Source organism: Lepidochelys kempii, chromosome 7, assembly GCF_965140265.1.
Source record: "Lepidochelys kempii isolate rLepKem1 chromosome 7, rLepKem1.hap2, whole genome shotgun sequence".
Classification (NCBI taxonomy): Eukaryota; Metazoa; Chordata; order Testudines; family Cheloniidae; genus Lepidochelys; species Lepidochelys kempii.
Genome location: NC_133262.1, coordinates 102,842,555 through 102,868,736, shown reverse-complemented (window position 1 = coordinate 102,868,736; position 26,182 = coordinate 102,842,555). Strand labels below are relative to the sequence as shown.

Here is a 26,182-nt window from a genome sequence, read left to right as displayed (position 1 = left end):
AATTACTGAGTCAGAAAAAATCCAGCTGCTTCAAATCAGTTCTTGATGCTCACATGATGTGTCTGATTCTCTCCAGTCTTGAACCTCCTACATCAGCTGTTTATAATTGCTACAAGCTTGGAATGTTCAAAACAAGGCCACTAGAGTCAGAAATGTATCTTCTGACATGAAATTGATACTTAAGCTTTGATGCAGTGGTTGGATGAGATAAATTGTTTGGGTTGCTTGTGAAGTTATGATACAGTTGTCTAGGAGCAATAACATTTATATTATTTTGGTTCTCATCTGGCTAATTGTGTGGGCCCCCTGTTGCTGGAACCCTGCCAGGGCCCCACTGGCTGTCAATTCCAGAGTCCTTCAGCCCCTGGGGCTGAAGCAGAGAATGTCATGGAGGTCTCTGGAAGTCGCTGATTCTGTGACTTCCACGACCTCCGTGACATAAACGTAGACTTAACCATTCCCACTGCTCAGCTTTTGCTTCCTAAGGCAAGAAGTTAGTTTCCTTTCTTTGGGAACGTTCCCGTACCCCACCCACCCCCCATACTCCCCATTAGCAAACACCATAATCAAAATTTATTGTATTATAAATTAAAAACAGTTTCATATGAGGAAATCAGTGAGAATATAATAAAATAAAAGGTTTTAAAAAAAAACCCAAACACACCTCAGGCTGATTAGTGAAGAATATCTTCAAGTGAATTAGAAACTTTCCTAGAAATATGGTTGTACCTTGAGCAACTGCAACAACTCATCTCTCACCCCCTTGGAGTCTAAAAATTGCCTCCTTTTCAGTGATCCTTCACAGCCTCATTGGGTATGTCTACACCCCATCTGGGAATAAGCCTCCGAGCCCAGGTCCACAAGCTCGCACTACTGTGCTAAAAATAGCTATGTAGATGTTGCCTCATCTCCACCTTCCAGCTTGGGTGCCTGAACTCCAGCCTTAGCTGCCACGCCAAAGCCGTATCTACATGGCTATTTTTAGCATGCTATCTTCAGCCCTGCTAACACCAATCTGTCAACCAAGGCTGTGAGGCTCGTTCCCAGATGCACTGTAGACATACCCTATGAGTCCTAGCATGGTTCAGCAAGTGTCTCCTTGGATAGACAAGGTCACCTCTTTTCTGGATTGCACTTTCCTTTCTTACCCCAGAACAAATTTCTTTTCCTGATTGTCTAGTTTTCTACTCCAGTTTTCAATAAGCATTTGAACCTTGCAAGCCATGGGATGGTTTTACTGTAGTTTAAGTGGTTGGTTTGCTTTGTCCTTTTCACACTCTGGCTCTTAGGGTTGGAGTGTCCCTTGCAGAATAATCTAAATAAGCAGTGTGGATTGTTTTTCCTTCCTGATACCAGATGGTTCAGACATATGGAAATTACATAAAGGTTTATATCATGGGTTCCTAAAATCAGTACAGATATTCCTACAGAAGCTACCTACAGTGTAACTTGGCATTATAAACCAACTGTCTAGATGTAGCCATGAAGGGTGAAATTCAGGTCACAAAGGCTCAAATGGGACTTCAGTGGTGCATACTCTTTGTGCAGGCCCTTTTCCCAGGGCGAATATCACCCTAAGCAAAGTATCAGAGCGGTAGCCATGTTACTCTGTATCCACAAAAACAACGAGGAATCTGGTGGCAATTTAAAGACTAACAGATTTATTTGGGCATAAGCTTTCATGGGTAAAAAAAACCCCACTTCTTCAGATGCATGGAGTGAAAGTTACAGATACAGGCATAAATATATTGGCACATGAAGAGAAGGAAGTTACCTTACAAGTGGAGAACCAGTCTTGACAAGGCCAGTTCAGTCAGGGTGGATGTGGTCCACTCTCTTTAATTGATGAAGAGGTGTCAATACCAAGAGAGGGAAAATTGCTTTTGTAGTAAGCCAGCCACTCCCAGTCCCTAGTCAAGCCCAAATTAATGGTGTTAAGTTTGCAAATGAATTGTAGCTCTGCAGTTTCTCTTTGAAGTCTGTTTTTGAAGTTTTTTTGTTGAAGGATGGCTACTTTTAAATCTGTTATTGAATGTCCAGGGGGATTGAAGTGTTCTCCTACTGGCTTTTGTACGTTACCATTCCTGATGTCCGATTTGTGTCTATTTATTCTTTTACGTAGGGACTGTCCGGTTTGGCCAGTGTACATGGCAGAGGGGCATTGCTGGCACATGATGGCATATATAACATTAGTAGACATGCAGATGAATGAGCCTCTGATGGTGTGGCTGATGTGGTTGGCTCCTCCGATAGTGTCGCTAGAGTCAGGGCCAGCTCTACAGTTTTTGTCGCCCCAAGCAGTGAAAAAAACTGCCACTGCGGACGGCAAAAGGAAGAAGCTGACGCCGATTTGCCGCTGCAGCGGGCAGAACAGAGAAGCTGCTGCCGAATTGCCGCCGCGGCTGGAGGAACTGCCGCTCCTTTCTAACTGCTGCCCCAAGCACCTGCTTGGAACGCTGGTGCCTGGAGCTGGCCCTGGCTAGAGTAGATATGGGGACAGAGTAGGCAACGGGTTTGTTACATGGATTGGTTTCTGGGTTAGTGGTTCTGTGGTGTGGTGTGTAGTTGCTGGTGAGTATTTGCTTCAGGTTGAGGGGCTGTCTGTAAGCGAGGACTGGCCTGCCTCCCAAGGTCTGTGAGAGTGATGGATCATTTTCCAGGATAGGTTGTAGATCTTTGAGGATGTGCTGGAGAGGTTTTAGCTGGGGGCTGTACGTGATGGTCAGTGATGTTCTGTTATTTTCCTTGTTGGAACTGTCCTGTGGTAGGTGACTTCTGGGTACCCGTCTCGCTCTATCTGTTTCCTCACTTCCCCAGGTGGGTGTTGTAGTTTTAAGAATGCTTGATAAAGATCTTGTAGGTGTTTGTCTCTGTCTAAGGGATTGGAGCAAATGCAGTTGTATCTTAGGGTATGGCTGTAGACAGTGGATCATGTGATATGTCCTGGATGGTATGTAGGTAAGTGTAGTGGTCAGTAGGTTTCCGGTATATGGTGGTGTTTCTGCATGGACTCCTCCTGACGGTCGAAATGACAGACTGGACTTCTACATAAGGTACTTCTGCAGACATGCACAGGCTGAAATTGTGAACAAACAGCATCACTTGTCCCATTACCTCAGCCGCACAGAACGCAATGCCATCCACAGCCTCAGGAACAACTTTAACATTATAATCAAAGGGGCTGACAAAGGAGGTGCTGTAGTCATCATGAACAGGTCAGATTATGAACAGGAGGCTGCCAGGCAACTCTCCAACACCACATTCTCCAGGCCATTATCCTCTGATCCCACTGAGGAGTACCAAAAGAAACTACACCAGCTGCTCAAGAAACTCCCTGCTATAGCACAGGAACAAATCTACACAGACACACCCCTAGAGCCCCGACCAGGGGTATTCTATCTGCTACCTAAGATCCATAAACCTGGAAATCCTGGACTCCCCATCATCTCAGACATTGGCACTCTTACAGCAGAATTATCTGGCTATTTGACTCTCTCCTCAGACCCTACTCTACCAGCACTCCTAGCTATCTTCAAGACACCATCGACTTCCTGAGGAAACTACAATGCATTGGAAAAGGAGTACTTCTGGCACCTTAGACACTAACAAATTTATTTGAGCATAAGCTTTCATGAGCTGTAACTCACTTCATCGGATGCACTGGTGATCTTCCTGAAAACACCATCCCGGCCACCATGGATGTAAAAGCTCTTTACACCAATATTCCACATGAGGATGGACTACAAGCTGTCAAGAACAGTATCCCTGATGAGGCCGTGGCTGAGCTTTGTGACTTTGTCCTCACCCACAACCATTTCAGATGTGGGGACAACTTATACCTTCAAGTCAGTGGCACTGCTATGGGTACCCGCATGGCCCCACAGTATGCCAACATTTTTATGGCTGACTTAGAACAACGCTTTCTCAGCTTTCGTCCCCTAGCGCCCCTCCTCTACTTGTGCTACATTGATGACATCTTCATCATATGGACCCACGGGAAGGAGGCCCTTGAAGAATTCCATCTGGATTTCAACAATTTCCACCCCACCATCAACCTCAGCCTGGACGAGTCCACACAAGAGATCTACTTCCTGGACACTACAGTGCAAATAAGTGATGGTCACATAAACACCACCCTATACCGGAAAGCTGGGCTCTGGGAGGGTGGAAGTGGAGCAGGTATCTGGGCAAGGAGGGCCTCCATGGCTAGCCCCTGAGGGGAAAAGAGTGTGAGTGTCTGGCTCCCCAGCCGGGCTCTGCGGGGAAGCGGGCAGAGAAGCAGGAACTGGGTTGTCCTAGGGGTTTCTTTAACTTTCTACTTCTGCGGGAATTTGTGTGTGTCTGTATTGTTACAGACATACTTCCTGACAGGTATTTTGAAATAAATTACCAAAATAATTGAAACTGGCGTGATTATGTAGTGTTGTTTTGACAAAATTTGCAGTACTTTAAAATATTGTGCACAGAATTTTTAATTTTTGGCACAGAATTTTTAATTTTTTGGTGCAGAATTCCCCCAGGAGTAATTCACAGAGCAGAACTGTTTCTGGTACAACATTTTTGTCACTTCCTCTTAGTGTGTCTTTCATCTTCTATGCCAGTGCATTGTGGGATTTATGAAATCCCAATCCTACAGTTCCTGGCACTGTTGGAGTTTTTGTGTAACTTCCAAATGCACAGTGCTGAAGGGTGGATGGCAGCTGACATGCTCATTTCCTAGTGTCCACATTTAACAGAAAACATTGTAGATGGCTCTGGTTCAGTCGGACCTATGGTTAAGACTTATTCCAAGATGTTGCAGCCACCCATTACAACTATTTATAATAGTCTTACAAGCTCAGCCACCTGGAGCACAATTTCAAGCTCAAGGTGTTCCAAGAAATGGTTTCTGCAATCATATCTACACTGAAGAAGAAAGGTAATTTCCAATACTTTTCCAAATGTTTTTATCACTTTATATCATATTTGGGGGGCAGCAATAAACAATAAAAGGAGAGACATTAAGAGTGTTGTATATGCATGAGAGATTTTACAGGACCAGGTTTCATGCTACTGGATTGAGCAGTAAGATTTATCAATCCAAGTAACTTGCTTAAAGAAATTGCCCATCACACCCATTTAGAGACAATATTTTCACAACTTTAACAAAGAAACTCTCAGTCCACTACAAAACGACTGTGTTACCAGCTGGCACTTTGTAGCTTTGCACTTCAGAAGACTCTGAAGAGAGATTAGAAAGCTTTGGGGATAAATCTTTTTTGCATGTGTTTCTTTGTTTTGTAGAACAGTTCTTATGTGCCGTATACATTTTCAGATATGACAGTCAAAATCTGGAAAGAGAGTGGAATTTAATATCTTCCGGCATAAATACCTAGAAAATTAATTTAAACCTCTTAACCAAATGAAAGTCAGATGTGACATACCCATAATCAAATTTTCACAACTCTATTGGGGACACTCATATAGTGACATCTAAATTCCCCCTCCAATTATTTCCCTTTCAAAATATATTACATTACCCCGAGGGCTTGTCTTCACTTAGAACAAAGGCGTGTTTATAATTCAAGTTAGCTAATATGTGGAAACATGAGGTAAAATCCTAGTGAAGACAAGGCAGCTCGTAGTTTTCGCATGAGTTAGCAGGTCAAGATAAATGCTAAGCTCCCCTATAGTCTTTATCTCAACCTACTAATAAATTAAAACTACAGACTGCTTTGCCTTCACTAGGATTTTACCTTGAGTTAGCTAATTGACGAACCCACCTTTTTTAATAGGGAAGATGTTCTTTCTAAATCTAAAACCTTAGAAACATGTCTAAACTTTTGGGAATTCCATTTAATTATAGAATGGTCTCTGAAATAACAAACACATATTCTCATTTCATCAGTTTTGTTACACTCTCCTATAACTATGGGACAAACAAATATCAGCGATTGAAATGATTGCTCAAGGAATTTGCCTGTCAAAGGAACGTTGATTTATTTTCTGGGACTTTCTCAAATTAAGGGAGCAGTAACAAAGTTATATGGAGTATCTGAGATACTAGGAGAAAATGTAAGAGATAGAACTTTGTTGTAGCACTTGGTAATTACTCGCCTGAAATATCTAGTGATTAACTGGTAGTAGGATTCTGTTCAAATCTTATATAAGGAGATGAAAAATCTGAAGCCTCTCTTCGTTTCCTCATGGGAGGAGATGATTCTTCCAAATGTCAAGACTTCAGCGATCATTTTACCACACGATATGTGGCATGAACTCAACTGGCAAACACCTTCTTGAAAAGGGAATTTTCGATCAAAACAGCACTATTACATTGGGCAGTCTTAGGATACATGTACACTGCAATATAATACCAGCAGCTGGTGCTGGTCAGCTGACTCAGGCTTGCGAGGTTTGGGCTGTAAGGCTATAATATTGCAGTGAAAAGGTTCGGGCTCAGACTGGAGCCCAGTCTCTGAGATGCCATAAAGGGGGAGGATCTCTGAGCCTGGGCTCCAGTCTGAGCCCGAACCTCTACACTACAATTTTGTAGTCCTGCCACCTGGGCCAACCATGGGTGTTTCATTACAGTGTAGACATAATGTAGTAGACAGTGTAGACATAGGGTCCAAATATGCAAATACTCATTGCCATGGCCCAAAGACTCAGGGCCCAAAGACTTGCTACTAAACATTAGGTATATTGAACTACTCATGGTAGTAAACAAGTCCGCTTGGTGATATGCGTTTGCCGGATCAGGCCCATAATTAGAATGCAACCTTGAGCTTTTTTTTCCCTTTAAAATAGTTTTTCCTTCTATTCCAAGGTTAACATCCAGCAAAGAAAAACAATAACCACTGACACAAATTGGATCATGCTACTAACAAAATCAGTGACAAGTGTTTCTTTTCCTTGACATACAGTTTCATTCTGTTTTCTCAATGTTGTAATACTGTAAGTGATTATTGCTAATATGATAATAAAGCCAAACATTTTTTTAAAAACTGTTCTTTAAATTGGAATATTAGCGATTACTTATCTTTTATGCTCCTTGCAAACTAATTTTTAAAAGAAAAATATATTACTTATAGAAAAAAAACCACCCAAAATGCAGATTCATCACAATTTGTATGTTTCTGATAGGTATAGCTTCAGAATCCTTAGCACGGAGGCCAATTGGTACATTTGTCTTTGGTGAATGCTTCTCAGTTTCTCAACCCGCTTTTTCTACCTTCCATCATCCCCACCGTCGAAGGCGCTCTGAGCCCTTACAGATCTCTGATTCCCCCTACTCAAACATTTCCTTCTCCCTAATGTTGCCACAACTACCTCCTGCCCACAAGACAGGACCTTTCCTTTACCCTGCTCTTCCCCCACCCCCAATCCCCTATTACTTGATGTCCTTTGCCCCCAAGAGTTTGTACCAGGACCAGTGCTGTTCAGCATATTCATAAATGATCTGGAAAAAGGGGTAAACAGTGAAGTGGCAAAGTTTGCAGATGATGCTAAATTTCTCAAGGTAGTTAAGTCCAAAACTGACTGTGAAGAGTCACAAGGGGCTCTCACAAAACTGAGTGACTGGGCAGCAAAATGGCAAATTAAATTAATCATTGATAAATGTAAAGTAATGTACAGTGGAAATCATAATTCCAGCTATACATATAAAAAGATGGGGTCTAAATTAGCTCTTACCTCTCAAGAAAGAGATCTTGAAGTCATCATGGATCGTTCTCTAAAAACATCGGTTCAATGTGCAGTGACAGAAAAAAAAGCTAACAGAATGCTAGGAACTATTAGGAAAGGGATAGATAATAAGGGAGAAAATATAATGCCACTATATAAGTCACTGCTACACCTTGAATACTGCATGCAGTTCTGATTGTCCCTTCTCAAAAAAGCTATGTTTGAATTGGAAAAAGTAGAGAGAAGGGCAACTAAAATTATTAGGGGCATGGAACAGCTTTCACATGAGGAGAGATTAAAAGGACTGGAACTGTTGAGCTTGGAAAAGACACAGCTGAGGGGAGATATGATGGAGGTCTGTAAAATCATATATGGTGTGGAGAAAGTGGGCAAGGAAGTGTTATTTACTCCTTCACATCACACAAGAACCAGAGGTCATCCAATGAAAATAATAGGCAGCAGGTTTAAAACAAACATAAGGAAGTACTTCTTCATAGGATACACAGTCAACCTGTGAAACTTATTGCCATGAGATGTTCTGAAGGCCAAAAGTGTAACTGGATTAAAAAAAGAATTAGATCAATTCATGCAGTATATTAACCAAGATGGTCAGGGATGCAACCCCATACTCTGGGTGTCTCTAAACCTGTGACTGCCAGAAGCTTTGACTAGATGACACTTATTCTTGCCAAGAAATATAGCCTGCTCTGTCTCTTTGCTACAGGCGAGCACCAGCACCAACACTGGTGTTTAGCCAAGGGTTAACAGTGCAAATTAAATCAAGTGCAACCAATGCTCTCTGCATGCTCACCAGTATTTCTTCCTCCCCGATGTCTCCTCTTCCTCTCTCTGCACGCACCATGTAATGTTTCGTGTTAAAATATGACAACCAGCCATTGTTTAGAGCAAAATAAGCTTATCTAAAGCTGCAGTAAGGTTTTCCACTTTACCAGCATTAGTGATCTATTTAAAGAACAAGCATTCTCAGGCCAACAAAGTAGAAAAGCTGAACAATTGTATCATTTTCTTCCATGACATTGGGGGTTGAATTTGTATACCACTTGGGGGGATTTCTTTGTGTATGTACGTGTCTCTCTGCCTGTTTGTCTGTCACAATTGGCCTGAATTTTTCTACGTTTCTTGGATGGAGACACTGACATACAGCTACGGAAAGTGAAGGAATGAATGGGGCAGGAGTTGTGATACCAGGCAGCATTGCTGAGCGGGGTGTGGCCAAGCTTGTCGCTGGTGCCCCCTGTGGCTGCTTTCCAGTGTGGTTAAAAGTATAAAATGAATGGTACTCAGCGGTAAAAGGCCTGGGATTTTGCTGGTGGGCCTTGGGCCCATGGGATATGATGAGACCTTGTGGGCTGAGGTCCCTACCCTTGTGCACCCTCTGTCCCCCTCCTCCAGCCTGAGTCTTGGGAGGTAGGCTGAGGAGAGCCTATCCCACATTATGGGTTGTCTGGTAGGAGCCCTGGAACCACCTAAATGCCTGGTATAGGAGAGTCTGGGTGATGGGCCGGTAGCTCTCCTCCCCTGAGTTTAAGTTTAGTAAACTCTGTCCTCATTTCCCTGCTGTTTGTATCAAAGATCTGGGGCTGAGAACAAAATTCTTTTTAGCTAGCTTTCACTGGGAAACTTTTTGCCCATCTGGCTTCATGATTAGCTTTACTGTCTTGCTAACAGAGAGAGAAAGAGACCTTTCCAGGGAATTAAACTGCTGCTGAGGCATACCTAATTTATCTCTAACAACATTGAAGAGGTGTTAAACTGACCTTTTGACGCCTCCTTCATCTGCAGATTATTCTGTTGCACCTTATTAGCACTTTATGGTGGACATTGGACAAGGTATTTGAATGCCTGAAAGAATAAAGGATGATTTTTTCTAGTTATATTACATTTATTCAGTCATCAGCAATTGCCTTAACAGCTGATTGTAACATTGATGGAAATATCAAATAATTTGGGACATGGAGAAATGAGTTCATTAAACGTGTTGTTTTTATCCGTAATTATCTTGAGTAAGCTTTACATATATTCAGGTCTACATATTGTCAGAAATTTTAAAGTTACAAAATACTGTGCTGTCAGCAAAAAAACAAGGGGATAGTCTGTGAGGTATGGCAACGTATTTGAAAACTTTTTGCCAAGTTCCTAGTTAGAGCTCTTATGCGTTGTTGAGAAATTTGCCTACAGTTCACATTCCCACAATGTGCATGAGATCATTCATTTTTTTCAGTTATGTCTCTTTTTAGAACTTAATGTTTCCTCCCAAAGCAGTGCATTAGTAAAAAGCATCTTTTGCCTTACTGATTCTAACATTGCAATAACTGTTAGTTGAATTGTACTTTAATATGCAACCTTTGGAATGGTAGTAATTTCTAACAGGTATGATAGAACACATGTCCAGCAACTCTTAGTATCTTCTTGAAATATAGCTACCTGAACATACAGCAGATTTTTGCATTTTGATGTAGCTCAGCACATTGTACACAACCTTTTCCTTACATTTATTTTACTGTTGCTATGAAATATAAGACAGCTGAACTGAATTCCACTACATTTGACAATTTTGTGGTGATAAATTTTACTAACAAATAATAAAATCTGTATCAATAAGCTGAGATAGAAGGGACTGGTGGTGGGATTTTTGTTTTGTATGACAGAGCACCACATCGTACTTTTCTTCTTTAAAATTTCTTTTTATAGCATCCGTCTTTATTTAAAAAACTGGGTACAGTGTAATCACAAACTGTTAATAAATTGCTGCTAAATTCTGTACCTCCGTTAAAGTCAAGGCTTGGTCTACACTACAGAGTTAGGTTGATGTAAGGCAGCTTATGTCACCTTAATTATGTCAGCGTCTACACTACAGTGCTGCTTCTGCCAAAATAAGACTATGTCTCCACTGCACTTTTGTCGGTAAAACTTTTGTCAGTCAGGAGTGTAAAAAACCACACCCCTGACTGACAAAATTTTACCGATGAAAAGCTCTGGTGTGGACAGCCCATTGTCAACGGGACAGCATCTACTGCTGACAAAGCTACAGCCCCTCATTGGGGGCGGTTTTATTTTGTTGGCAGCTGTGCTGCTGTAAGGTACACAGTGCAGACATAGCCTGAATGGCCCACTACACCAACATAATAACTCCACCTCCATGAGAGAGACCTAGTGCTTATGTCAGCGTAGTTACTTACATTGGCTTTTGGCTGTCAGCGCTACAGGGGCTAACAGCTGGAGCCCTTCTCCCCCTTATCCTGGCACTGACAACCCAGAGCCCCATTGCTGCCTCCCAGTGAGGGACTTAGGGGAGAAGAGAGTCCAAGCCTGACTCTCCTTCCCCCCCTGCCATCTCTCACCAGAAGGCGACAGTGGGGCTCCCGACTGTCAGCTCTGGCAGTGGGGCTCGCAGTGGGAGCGCTTCTTTCCCCCAGAACTGACAGCCTAAACTGTGAACCCGGTGCAGGGCTCCCAACTGGGAGCCCCACATCAGGACAAGAGGCAGAGGGCTCCAGTTCTGAGCTGCCCCCCGCCCCCCCCCCCCCCCCCGACAGCCAGAACCTGAGCTGAAATGTGAAATAACAGTAGCCTGGAAACTGACAAGAATGTCAGTTTCGCTGCTGGTAGGCTCCCAGCTGTGAAATTGAGCCCCATGTGGGCTCAGAGCATGGCGGTCAGTGTGGGGTTAGGAGAGGGGGTCACAGCTTTTTTTGAGCCCAGCACCTGGCTGACAGTTGGGCTGTCAGGTTGGGGGAGGGGGGCAGCTGTGAGCTGGCGACCACCTGACAACTTGAGGGGTTCTGCTTTGAGCCCTGTACCTACAAGCTTAGGTTTGTTTTATAGAATATGAATTTGTTGAAAAAATGTTGGAAAGCCAAATTTACAGTATCACCTTAAAGTGAGCCCAGTTTCCTAATATCATGGCCTTGGCTAACAATTCTTTAAAAGTCGCATTTCCATTATAAAACCCTATTTCTAAGCTTTTATGACTCAGTCAGAAAAATTCTCTCTGGAGTGAAATTTTGCATGTCATGTCACAGTCCATGATTGAATGTTGGTTAAAAATTTGAGGAGAAAACAAGGTTTTGTCTTTTCCCCTTATGCTTTCAAAAAGAGCAAAGATACAGATGTCAGACTTCTTCATTTATTTATTTATTTAAATCCCAGAAGTCATCAGAAAGAGACCTCTGGGACACTTACCCTCAATAAGGAAGTGAGGACAAGGTCATTAAAAGAGAAACATTATCCAAAGATTAAGTGTTAAATTGGAATTTTTAAAAAGACAACCAGACTAGAGGTTTTTAAAACTGGCAAAGTTGTTTGGGAGCAAAAAAAATCCTTAATACTCATACTTTGCTCTTGTTATTTCAGGGATGTAAAGCACAGTGTGTGGAGAGGGTCAAATTGCATTTTTATTTGTGATTTGTGGGTCAGGGATATAGAGTTAGATCCATATACTGCCAACTCTTGTGATATTTGGTGTTTTACTTAATGCTTCAGCTCCTATACATATGAGATCAGATGAGAATCTGTTTTTGTTTCTAGCCTCATGGTTGTGGAGAAAAGCTTGAAAAGACAGATTGCAAACACAAAAATCCAAAATTTATTAAAAAACTCATGATTTTTAAGACCGCATGATGTGCTCTAGGGCCTAACTCATGATTTTTAACATTTGTTCTTGGCAGTATTATCCAGGACAATCCACAGACAATCTTCCACTGGCAACAGTGGGAGGTTTGTACATAGATCAAGGACAGGACATAATCCTAACGTAAAAATAGGACTAACTTTGTAGGCAATCATAAGTAAAAATGTATGGATTTATGGCTTATTACAACAATCTGTAGCCCAGTAATCCCCTTTTTTATGACTGCAGAGGTGTTAATGAGCCACTTCACCTTGAATGGTCTCTTACAATGTGCGTATTACTTATGCTAAACAATATGTTCCACATTATATTTAGTTGTGACACTTCTAAGTACCTTTCCCAAATCTGAAGAAGAGCTCTGTGTAAACTCAAAAACTTGTCTCTTTCACCAGAATAAGTTGGTTCAATAAAAGATATTACCTCATTCACTTTATCTCTCTAATAAGTAAAAAATGATAGAAAAATAGGGAGAAGTCAAGGAGGCAAGAAGGAAAAACAAAGATAGGGGCAGGAGCAGAACAGAATTGATGATGGGGATGGAATTACATATGAGAAAATATAGTGGTTTATCAGAAGTGTAGTCACCAAACTACTACATATTTAGGTAATGAACTTCAGAAATCAGATTGGCAATACAATGCATGCTAAATAAAACCATACAGAAATATTAGGAAATGGTGTGTTTGTGGTGGTTTCAATATGGCTATGGCTGTTGATAATTTATAAGGCGTTGCATAAGAAAGTAACAAACTGATAGATTGGGTGTAGGTTGTGGTGTACATTTTCATTCCTTTGTTATGTGTATTGAGGGTGATCATCTTGTTGAAAGTGTGTTTGTTAAAAAGGGCATTCGTGTATGATGTGATTGAGTATCTTGATGCTTATAGGTTAACATAACCCGTTTCCTTAAATTGCTATTTCCTGGCTTTTTTAAGATGGTTATTTTATGAGGAAAAGTATTTGAGAATCCTTAATTCTAAATCAACAAAACTATGTGGGGATTCCATAGGGCTTTTAAAATTAATACGTATAAATATAGGTGGAACTGAGAAGAGACCCATGTCTAATGAGAGGCTGCGAGGGAGTGGTGGTGTAGAACTGATTAAAATATCTTATCTCATAGACCAGGGGTGGCCAAACCATGGCTCACGAGCTGCATGCAGATCTTTTACATTTAAATTGCGGCTTGCGGAGCCACCCATGCCCCCACCCCATTCTCCACCTACCAGCCTGAGGCTGGGGGAGCTCAAGGCTTCTTCCCTGCAGGGAGTGGCTTCTCAGGGTTTCAGCCCTGCGGGAGGCACCTACTGAGGCTCAGGGCTTCAGCAGTAGTGGGGTTGAAGCCCCAAGCCCCAGCAGGCATGCTCTGCAGAGCTGAAGCCCCGAGTCCCAGCCAGCACGCCCAGATCTCAAACTTCTGAAGATTATCATACGCTGCCTGGAGGGTCAGTAAGTGTGACCACCCCATCATAAACTCATAGACTTTAAGGTCAGAAGGGACCATCAAGGTCATCTAGTCTGTCCTCCTGCACATTGCATGCTACAGAACTTCACCCATTTAAAACTCTTTACACCTGTCTTTAACTCATGCTCAAGCTTCTTCTGTCTACACACTAAGCTTTTCATATGAAGCTGCAGGAATCTTGCAGTCTGAGAATCTTTGAATGCTGAAGGCCTTATTTGAAGCTCATTTAAGTTAATAACAGGCTTTCCATTGACTTCATTGGGCTTTGGATCAGCCCTATGTAGGGACAGCTTGAGACGCCATGTGACAAGATTGCCGACGTTCGTATGGTGGGTCCTGGGCTTTTCTTGTGGCGGGGGGGGGCGGCTAAGACCCCACCCTTTGCCCCTGCTCTTGGGTGCCGAAGGCCCTGCTAGTGGCCTAGGCAAGTGGTAGAGGAGGGAAGTGGGGGAGGGGTCTGGGTTTGCTCCTTGCACTGAGTCCCAGCCTCTCTCAATCCCTGTGGGTTTCCTACCCTCTTCCCCCTTGGGTGGGATTACCCTTGGTCCTTAGACACTGCGGGAGGGAGTCTCCCTGCCCTGCAGCGTAGGGTCTCTCTTACTTCGGTTCTCTGGTCTTTCAGCTCTCACAACACACCGCCAACCTCCAGTCCTCTCTCCTTCCTCCTCTTCCCCTGACTGCCTGAAGCAGGGGGTTTTATTAGGTTCCTGACAGGGCTTAATTGACTACAGGTGCTCCAATTAACCTGTAGTAACCCTCCCTAGTCTACAGGGAACTATGCCTTAATCAGCCTAGTGTTTATATATTTCACTCTACCACTGCTCCCTGGCCCTCCTGTATCACGTCAGTTAAAGCATTCTCTTCCTGGAGTGTAGTTTTAAACAGAAGAGATATGTATAATTTTTATAGATTCCTAGATATTTAGGTCAGAAGGGATCATTATGATCATCTAGTCTGACCTCCTGCACAATGCATGCCACAGAATTTCGCCCACCACTCCTGCAAAAAACCTCTCACCTATGTCTGAGCTATTGAAGTCCTCAAATCGTGGTTTAAAGACTTCAAGGAGCAGAGAATCCTCCAGCCCCATGCTACAGAGGAAGGCGAAAAACCTCCAGGGCCTCTTCCAATCTGCCCTGGAGAAAAAATTCCTTCCCGACCCCAAATATGGCGATCAGCTAAACCCTGAGCATATGGGCAAGATTCACCAGCCAGATACTACAGAAAATTCTTTCCTGGGTAACTCAGATCCCACCCCATCTAATATCCCATCACAGGCCATTGAGCCTATTTACCATGAATATTTAATTACCAAAACCATGTTATCCCATCATACCATCTCCTCCATAAACTTATCAAGTTTAATCTTAAAGCCAGATAGATCTTTTGCCCCCACTGCTTCCCTTGGAAGGCTATTCCAAAACTTCACTCCTCGGATGGTTAGAAACCTTCGTCTAATTTCAAGTCTAAACTTCCTGGTGGCCAGTTTATATCCATTTGTTCTTGTGTCCACACTGGTACTGAGCTTAAATAATTCCTCTCTCTCTCCAGTATTTATCCCTCTGATATATTTATAGAGAGCAATCATATCTCCCCTCAACCTTCTTTTAGTTAGCTCAGCTCCACAGACAGGTTCTGAAACCTGTTTTAGATTTTAAGCAAGCAAATTCTGCCTTTGAACTTATGTCCCTTGACGACTCCCTTGTCCAGTCGTCTTTGTGTAAAAATTATAAGAGTTGACATTTTTAATTAGTGTCCACTTGCATATGTTACAACTGGCATATTTGCAAATTGCTGGAGGTGATTTTCTGCTGATAAATGCATGGGGATAAGCTATACCATTGTAAACACCCGTATACTGGTATAACTGCATCCGCACTATGGGGTTGTACTATGTTTTAATCGATTTCTAAACTGGTACAGTTAAAGCGGTACAAAAACCTTATGTGGAAAAGCCCTTTCGCTTGGTGCCTAGGCTGGGTCCTTCTGAGCTGGTGGGAGGAAAGTCAGGGGGAATTGGAAATTCCTATCTCCTTTGCTGCTCTTATTCAGGTGGTGGGGGAGAGAGCAGAGTGATAGCTATGATGGTCCCTCTGGCTCTGGGGAATGCTGGGGGCTGACACAAGCCTCTTGTGATTACTTCCACAACAGCAGCGATACCTCCATGTGGTTTCCCACTTTCCATGGTTTCCCATTCTCCAACCTATGACAATAAAGATATCAGTGAGCAACTTTTTATCATAAAACTTGGATACTGCTAATACATGTAAATATTTAATACCGCATCAGATCACTATATCTTTTTGAATCAATGTAATGTGTACATTTCCATGAATAAAACCATTATACGGTAGTATATTAAAATATGGGTTTTAATAGAGCTTTTTATATGTGAAGTAAAAAGTTGTTGAAAATTAAGTGTGCTTCATAAAGCCGATTAGTTATTCACACTTTATTGATTCTTAGAATTTCTAAGCTTACTGAAAAGCAAGATTTTATTTAAATTAAAAACAATAGTTTTTACTTGTATTTATATGTGATTGTAGCCTTTCAAGGAAAAGAGTATGTTATGCTTTAGTGAGGTTCTGGTCACTCTTATTTCTTGTGCTCTCCTTTCATCTCAAATGTACCAAGAAAGGAGGTATCTGAATCTTACCTATTGAATCATCTGACTTCCAGAGCTCAACAGGCAAAGGTTGATGATGTACTGGAAGGTTGATCAGCTGAAATAAAGCATTCATTATCCTTCAATCTAACTTAATTGGTGACCTCACAATAGTGCCTTTTGTAACCTGATTTTAAACTCCCTCTCATTCACAGAATTCTCAAGTAGACTCAAATAATAAAAAGGCTGAGTCCATGTATCGTTATTTGGATAAGTGTTCTGTGATGATTGAATCTGTCACTCTTTTTTTTTTCTCTGTCTAGAAGAGGTGTTGTCATTTTGAGTAAAGCATTTCTTGAGAGAGGAGTATTTGCAGCTTGAATTGTTTTAATATCAGAAGTACTGCAATGTATTGGGCTTTACAGTTTAGTTGTGAATCCCAAACTATATCTAACTAAATAATCTGCAGTGACTAATGTCCTCTGTGAATTAGCTTTGTCCTTTTTATGAAATGTCTGTATGAGGATTATGATTTGTTTACATACATCCTTTCTTCACCGTTACTTGTTGGATTTTTGTTGGGTTTTTATATGTGTGTGACAGTGTTGCTCTGTGAATTAGATGTTTTACACTCTTAAGGCATTATGTGACTTACACTCTTTCCCCTACGCTTGTGAAAACCCCCATTGGACAAAGGGGACTGAGTGAAGAGAAGGCAGAGCACAAGGACTTTTTAAAACCTTGGTGATTAAGCAAGTCAGGGCACCCTGGATGAATGTAAAAGAGAATGGAAAAAGAGAAGGATGACATTACTAAATAAAGAAAAAAACCCACACAGAGATGAATTGTGTGCCAGACCTCCAATTGCTTTGCTTGTAAGCTGCATCTTTTTACCCATCCTTCATCTATATTTTTGTCTTTTAAAAGCAGATTTTGCATTCTGATTCATGTAGGTGTCCGCTTGGGATCAATGGAACTACGTGTGGGTGCAAGGATCTTTCCACATGCATCAAGTGGCAAATTCATTTTTAAGTTCTTTGGAGCTAGGACCTCTCTTAGTTTATATCCATAAACCGCCTAAAGCACTTTGGACACAATAAATAATGAATAACTACATAAAAATATAAGAGCTCCCGTACTGGGTCTGAGCGTGGTCCATCTTCCCCAGTATCCTGTCTCTGACAGTGGCCCATATCAGACCTTTAAGGAGAATATACAGAACAGGGCAATTATGGAGTGATCTACCCTGTCTTCCATTCCCGGCTTCTGGTAGCGAAAGATTTAGGCTTGCATCCCTGGTCACCTTGGCTACCAGCCATTTCATGGGATCTATCTGCCGTAAACTTATGCAGTTCTTTTTTTAGCTCAATTATACTTTTGCCCGTCACAGCATTCTATGGCTATGAGTTCCACAGGTTACCTTTGCATGAAAAAGTGCTTCCTCTTGTTTGTATTAAACCTGCTGCCTATTAATTTCAGTGGGTGACCTGATGAAACGTTTCTCTATTCACTTGATCCCCACCATTAATGATTTTATAGACCTCTATCAGGTCCCCACTTAATCATATCTTTTCTAAGCTGAAGAGTCCTATCTTTTTAGTCTGTCCTCATATGGAAGGTGGTTCATACTGTTAATCAGCTTTTTAGCCCTTCTCTGAACTTCTTCCACTTCCGTTATATCCTTTCTGAAATGGGATGACCACAACTTAACCCAGTATCCAAGGTATGGGCCCATCATGGGTTTGTATAGTGATATCATTATATTTTCTGTCTTATATTTTATCCCTTTCCTAATTGTTCCTAACATATGGTTAGCCTTTTTGAGAGCAGAAGTTTTCCAAAACTGTCCACGGTGACTGCATGATCTTTTTCTTTTTAATAACAGATTGATTGCAAACATTTTGTATGTATTTGGAGCTCAATATTCAAAATTCAAGTTGTTGGTTACTTGAAATTGGTCACATAAATCACATAATTATTTGTATTGTTTCTGATTCCTCTCAGGGAGCTGTAGCAGTCCATGGAGAAGAGAACAGACAAGCAGAATTAGGGATTATTGTTTGAAAATTGTGAACTTTTTCCTTTCTAGCTGACACAGACTCTACCTGAGAATCAGTCCTAGAAGAATTAGAATATTTTTAAAAAAGCACTGTCTTGATGCAGAATTACAAGTTAATTTTCCATATCACATTCACACAAAATAATCGCAGGTGTATTCATGGTCCTAGCTGTGATGTCTGTGGTCGGATCCTTGCTTGGCTTATTCAATTGCCTCTCTACTAAGACTGCCTTCATGGGTTTTGGAGAATACAGTCCTAATACACCATTGCAGTCCAATTTTATGACCTGTATTTATGTAAGTCTATTGGAAAATTGATTTACACCTAGGTAAAACAGAAGTAATGCAGTGGTGAATCAGGCCCCCGGTGACCCTGCTGTACCAAATAGTATTCCATCCTATGCAGTGGACCACTTCTGTTGTGAACACTTTCACTTTCTGTGTGCATTCATGCGAGTATCACATGCATTGATGAATGCATTGTGAAAAACAAACACACATGTGAGTATGCCTGAAGCAAATTCATTTTATGGTCAGCCAAAATACACCTGGAAATATTTGGCAGAATTCAACTATCCTCTGCCCCAAACCAAGTTTAATAAGAAACAAAATTTACCTTTGGTTTTAGTATTTCTACTCAAAGTTAGATCATTTCCTCCTTTTATCAGATACTGTATCATCAAAAAAATTGTGTTTTATTGGCACCAAACAGTCAGTAACAGACATGCTAGAAAGTGCTGTGGGCTTGATTGTAACAAATGTCATTTTAGTAACTTTAATTGTGCCAGGAGGCTAGAGCAGTTAAATTGGTTTCTGATTATTCCCCTTTCTAACTTCCCCTTTCCTCAATTAACTTGTAATTATTCAGGGTGGATGTTGCTTTTATTGCAATGCAGATATTGCTTTTCATTATGCGGTACTGTATTCTGGAATAGTTTTATGCTAAATATCTGACATCATCATCCTTCAACTATACCACAACAAAGGTTCAGTCAGTATTTCCGTCTTGAATCGAAAAGCTCCAGTTTTGATCCAAAACCAGACATTTTGACACAATTCCATTTAATGTATGAATGCTCTAGAAGTTTAGGTTTTGTTCCAGTGGGGAACAAAAACAAATTATGAAATCTGGAAAGTTGCCTTGAAATGGAATTGTCATTTTCCAGACAGCTCTAGTCCTTTAATAGTTGCTGCAGCAGCTCTCTTTTGCAGCTCAATGGCAGACATCCTAAGATTTCTGGGCTTTGTCTGAAGAAATCCTACTCCCAAAAAGGGTGTTAGGATAGCAAAAAATGGCAACATTTTAATAAATAAATAAGGAGGTGGCTGAGGAGAAAGAAGTTAAGATGGTAACAGGATCAAAGGCTAAAACAATCAAATTGAGACACGACTGCAAGAAGATTAGTCAATTTTGAACTGGTCAATACTTGGGGTCAGGGGATGGGACACAAAACAAAATGCCAGATACAAGGGCAGTAGGTCTCAATTATGTGCTTGCTTACATGCAACTTGTTTCAGTTTAATTACACAGACCCCTGGGTGGACACAGTTGCCGTTTTACAACTGGTTGCCAATATAAACCAAGTTTAAATAGACTCAAGTGTGTCTAAACACAAAGTTGTACCAATTTAACTAAATTGACTAAAAATAAAACTGGTGTAACTCTGTGGGTAGACCAGGTCTAAATTTACTTCTCTCCCTCCCTCCCTCTCATTTGGCTGGTATGTTGGCCAGGATGATTTTATACATGTATAGAGTCTGTGTATACCCACATTTGATAAAGATACATTTACGTATAGTATGAAACTTAACTTTCACATTTTATGTCTCTTCTTTTAAATTTGCTACCTTAATGGAAAAAGTAACCTTAAATTTCCTATTTTTAACTTAAAACTTAATGTTTTTGTTTACTGCCAGCCATTTTTGTGTTTGTGTACAAAACACATTTGTCAGCAAACAAAAGCAAACTCATTTACAATTTTACAGAAAAGCAGAGTGGTATCTAAGAGAGAGGCTGGAGCAAGCAACATGGCTATGGTTGGAACTTGACTTCATTTTAGCCACTATTTTCATTTGCTTCTAAGTTTTTTTTAAAAATTTCCTTTTTTTTTTTTCTCAGTCCAAAGGCTGATTTATTTTTGAAAAGTGTGAAATAAATCCATTCTGTTATTTGTGAACAGGAGAAGCTTTAATGTCCTGCAGAAGAAAAGTTGGAGCCAATGAAGAGAATCAGTAACTGGGAGACATGGGATGCAGTCCTGGTCCATTAAAGCTAATGGAAAAACTCTAGTTGATTTCAGAGGGGCCAGAAAGTCAGTCAGGGTCATAAAGAAAGGTCTTTTGTACCTGCTTTGGATCAGCTGAAATGGGAAAGGAATGAGAAAAGCCAGAGGGGAGTGGTTTGCATTAATCTCAATTGCAGATTACCAGAGCTTTGTCCGTAGTGATAAGGGAGAGGCAGGGTTAATAGTTTTGTTGTTTCTTTTTTTAAAAGTCACAAAAAAAAATCCTTTCACATTCTGAAGGTAAGAGTCAAAGCCACAAAAGCAAGGAAATATTCAAGTTCTTGCCTTGTCTTCCTTTGGTCCCTTTATTAGCGTCCCATCACCTACCACCACAAGTTTACACTGCTATACTACCTTGCCACTTCACCCCACACACACGTAGACCTGCTTCCATCCTGGACCATTCTCTCTGACCAGGCCACCTGGTGAACTCCCCCTTTGTGTCCTCACTTCACTCACTTCTTCTGGCCTGTTTCTATGATGATCCTCCCTGATCCTCTGTGCCGTGCCACCATCCTTTTCTTCTAGTCCCTCTTGAAACACACTTCTTCCAGGACAGCTTTACTCTATGTGATGGAACTACCAGGAGTGTGCCCCATTCCACCGATGAGTCACACTAATTTGTGTTGTTCCCCTCTTTGTCTGCACGTTGTAATGTGCCTAGAAGGACCTAGCCTTATTTTTCTGTCTAAAATGCCTAATGCATTTTGAGCTCTATACAAATCAGAAATAAGAAGTTAAGAGCAAAGCTTGAACTCCTGGTTATCACAAGGATGTCTTTGACTTTAGAGAGCAGAATTTCGGGCCTTTGTTGTTTTTGTAACATTATCGTTAGAGACAAGCCTGAATAAAGAATCCAGATCCACATACTCCATGTTCAGCTCATGCAAGTGATCTTGTTTCTATAAAGGAGTGAATTAAATACCAAGGTACGAACTCAACCCCACTGCATCCTTCCACTCAACACAGCATTAATCACAATCCAGATCTGAATTGTGGAGCTTGGACTCACGTAACTGATGGTCACGTAACTCACTCTGATAATGTCCAGACCATTGATTTGTGTAGCAAAGGTGTTTTAACATTTCTTTGCAACCTCATACAGAGCTCTACAAAAGCTTTACCTCTAAAGTGTTTCCTTTCATTTTTTTTTTCTGGTTTCACATCTGTTGGAAACTAAAGTGTGAATTATAACTTATAATAAAAATAGTTTTACCAAAAAGGCTGTGTCTACACATGTTGCACCTTCCAAACAGAGAGAGCTTTTTTTTCTAGTAGGATTACTGATTAACGTTAAATAGTTGGACACCATAAGTGAATATTTACTCTGGTATGAATGAACTGTAGGAAGTAATTTGTGTGTATTGTGCTTTGCAAACAGACCTGTTTGCTACATAGATTATGCTGTTCTTTTGAGCTCTGATTCTGCAAGTTATGTTGAACTCAGTGAGGCTCTGCATGAGTATATGGGTTCATTTGCACATTGTAACTTGTAGGATCAGGGACTTGATCTTTCTCATCACCTAATTCATTTGGTAGTTTACTCATAAATATATATTTTATAGACAATATTTGTTATCCTTTCAGCTCCAATACACAAACAATAATACAAAATGCACAACTTTCTAATTTAAAGTTTATGTACAGTCAAGTGTGTATGTGTGTATATATATATATTATATATATATATATAAAACTGGTTGCTTTTCAATAGTCAATTTGTTCATTATTGTTATGTATTAGAATCAGCATAGAGTAAAATATGAACCTTAAATTTTTAAGAAAATATTTGTCTGTAAAATCCTGAAATTCTTCCAAAGCTTAATTAGATGGATCACATTGAATCTATTATGGCAATATCTTGAGGCAACATAATTCAATTATTTGGAAAGGTAATCAGTCTTTGCATATATCAAAGCAGAGTAATTGAATCACTGTAAGATCTAAATATATATTATGTGTCTCTGGTTTTCTTTTCAGTGTATACTAAATTCATCCCACTTGTAAAATCCATTAAATAAATTGATCCCAAAATGTATATGCTGACAAACATAGCTAATGCAAACATACGTGTTTGTGCAAACCCTCCAGTGCATATGTACGTGGAAGGGATGCACATACATATATTTGTGTGGTTTTTGAGAAGTGCTAGGGTCGTACTGAAAAATGTGTACATATAAAAAGGGGAGAAGAAGAGTTTAGTGTAAGACCAAAGAAAAATAACATTAAAGTAATTTTGTACTTTATTCTACTATTAAAGATTATTAGGGAAATGAAATATCACTCTAGTTTTTAGGCATAATTGACTCCATAATAAGATTCCCTCCCATGCACCGTCATACATTTTCTTTAATTTCTAAGTGACAGTGTTACGGTAGGTATCTGGTCTGTCTATCAGGTATAGGTATTTGTACCATGCTCATCACAATGGTATCAGAATGTCTTAAGAAATTAAGTAAATGCAAGCAGGTAGTCTATATATAGAAACTCCTTTCCTATCTTGCTGTGTACGTGCAAATAGGGGATTGTTTCACTTGATTGTGAGAGAGATGTGGCAAAGACAGGAGGTCTTTCATTTAGTTCAAATGTGGATAAGACTCTTAATTCCTGTGAAGGAGATTTCCAGCTGCCAATACATCATGTGTCCCTAACTTTAGTTTCTTAAATTTTCTGTTGCTTGCTGTTGAAATATAGCAAAAGTAAATAAGTTTATTATCTGTATCGTAATGTGGATTCTCCTTTACAGATTGCTATTGTGCAAAAAGAGAGAGGCCATTAGAAAAAGGCATTGTGACTGGTCTTTATTATTGCACATGCCTTGAAAAATAATTAAATCTACAGTATCTACAGTCTGCTCAAAGGACATGTTCCTTTACCCAGGGTTTAGCTTGACAGTCTAATAGCATCTATTAAGCAATTTACAGCTGGAATATAATGGTTGTCTCAAAAGTAGAAACCAGGAGGCTAAAGAATAATATGTGTTATTCTTTGACACCATGACACCAAGTAGAGACCTCCTTATCCTCATTAAACACTTCTTATTTTTAAAGCTTCTCAAAACAACACCTAATACTATTTGAGAAGTTTCTTGTTTAGAAAAGTAGTAAACTGCTACAGGTCCTAATTTATCATTTTAAAGCAGAGCATTGGACTAGAAAACTTCAAAACATTTTTCTCAGGCACCACATGCGTACTTTGGGCCACTGGACCAAAAGTAAGATGGTGAATGGTTGATAATTAGTTCAAAAATGTGTCTTGCCTGAACTAATAGTTAAGATACAGTTTAATGCTAAATATATAACATTAAGACACTGGGACTTTATAAAGTAATTAATTTGCACTTTTTGTTAATGAAATGAATTTTTAATGTTCACTTGATTATCTTGTGGTATTTTAGAGAGAAGTGATTTTATCCAAAACATTGCTTCTGTTTCTTTTATTCTGCATCTGCTAATTTACATGATTAATTTTGAGAACATCTGCATATAATTCTGTATGCTTAACAGTAGTGAGATCACACTGCTTTTCAAATAACCCCTACAGCTTTCACTTTCCAGATAGTCTCAGATTTGTATCTAATTGCGATGCCAAACTTACAAAGGTGCCAAAGTATAAGTGTGTAATTATGTAATTTTCTCTTGATCTTTCAGAGTCTTCCTGCGAGCAATTAATCAGTATGCAGATATGCTAAACAAAAAATTTCTTGACCAAGCCAACTTTGAGTTACAGGTAAGAGAAGATATAAACAGTATATTTGGTACTAATGTTAATGTTTTAATAAATTTCAGGTACAAACCAATAGTTTTGATATATTTATTTGTTGTTATGCATCTCTTCCTTGGAGTGAGAATGCTGAATTTATACAATGTGTTCTGTGACATGCTAAACTAAACATATAACCCAAACACCTCTGTACTTTGAGGAAACTGGCATCCAGATCCAAATGTCATGGCCTGTCCCCCCTCTCTCAGGAGCCAAGTTGAACCAAAAACCTGGATTTGAATAGCAATGATTTTTGAGATTAAGAGCCAGATTAAGGCATTCCAGGGCTCTAAGAGGGGGAACAAGGGAGGTAGGTTCCCTCTCCCCTTAGAAGAAGCAAGGGTGGCAGCAGATTCCTCTCACCCCCGGAGAAGGAGGGGTGGCAGCACAGAGGGCTTCTTGCTACTTACCCCAGCAGCTGAGGTGTATCTGCTTGGGCAGCTGGGCCAAGCCATAGCACTCCCTTTCCTCCTGCCATGTACAGCATTCTCTGCTTGTGTTGTGTTGGTGGGGTACCCCAGAACAGTCGGTCTTGGAGTTAACACTCCATTAAAGTGCATGGAGTGGGTCCCTGTTTTAGAGCCACTGTTTCAGGCTGTCTGCAGACTCAGATAGACATATCTGCACTAGTCACACAAATGTCAAGCTTTTCTTCCCAATCATGAGGACAACAAACTTACTTGCAAAAATAAAAGATGTGATTTTGATCTAATCACATGATTTCAGGAGTTGGGGAATTAGGCACAAACCTATAACGCCTATACCATAACCACCGGTCCTGTTTGAGAATGTTTAAACATCCAGATGCAAGTCAGGCCCATCTGAAATCTAAACTACAACAGGATCCCATTAAATTTAAAAATAATTCAGTTTTTGAAATGATTATACAAAATTTTAATGAGTCAAACTGTCAGGTGAGTGTGAGAAGCACGGGACAGGGGCACAAAAACTGGGGATGTAGTTTCATTCCTTAATTAAGGATGGAAGCATTGTAGGCTATATTCTCATTTAGAGGTGTCCTGTTGGGTCTCCAAAATGTCATCTGAGGGCTGCAAACTTTCAGATTTAGGTGGCTTTCTGACTTCGGCACTAGGCTGCATCTTCCTTTCCATTTAGATGTGTATTTGTGGAAACAATGACTGATTTAGAAATGGGATCATACATCATTCATAGATTCATTGACTATGAAGGCCAGAAGGGATCATTGTGATCATCTAGTCCAGGGGTGGGCAAACTATGGCCCGTAGGCCAAATCTGGCCTGTGGAATTGCCACCCCTGTGGCTCCGCGGGCCCCACTCCACTCGGGGAAGCAGCCGGCACCACATCCCTGCAGCCTCTGGGGGAGGGTGGGCAGAGGGCTGAGCGCGCTGCTCTTGCCTCTGGGTACCTCCCCCGAAGCACACATTGGCCGGGAACATGGAACCTTGGCCAATGGGAGCTTTAGGGGAGGTACCCACAGGCGACAGCAGCCCGCAGAGCTCTCTGCTCCCCCTCCCCCCGGGGCTGCAGGGACGTGGTGCCGGACGCTTCCCGGAGCAGCACAGGGCCAGGGCAGGCAGGCAGGGAGCCTGCCCTGGCCCCAGTGTGCACCGCTGCCGCCCTGGAGTCACTCCAAGTACGCGGCACCAGGCCAGAGCCCGCACCACAAACCCCTCCTGCACCCCAACTCCCTGCCCTGAGCCCCCTGCCGTA

The 26,182-nt window shown here is 40.9% G+C and overlaps 1 protein-coding gene across 4 annotated transcripts in view; it reads left to right on the top strand.

The window, feature by feature from the left end:
• Window positions 1-26,182, top strand: part of DOCK1 (dedicator of cytokinesis 1) — a 550,235-nt gene that overhangs the window by 373,072 nt on the left and 150,981 nt on the right. For all 4 annotated transcript variants that reach the window (XM_073354059.1, XM_073354057.1, XM_073354058.1 and 1 more), the window contains one exon: window positions 24,378-24,456. In XM_073354059.1, coding sequence (XP_073210160.1) covers window positions 24,378-24,456 — 79 coding nt within the window. The remainder of the gene's footprint in view (window positions 1-24,377; window positions 24,457-26,182) is intronic.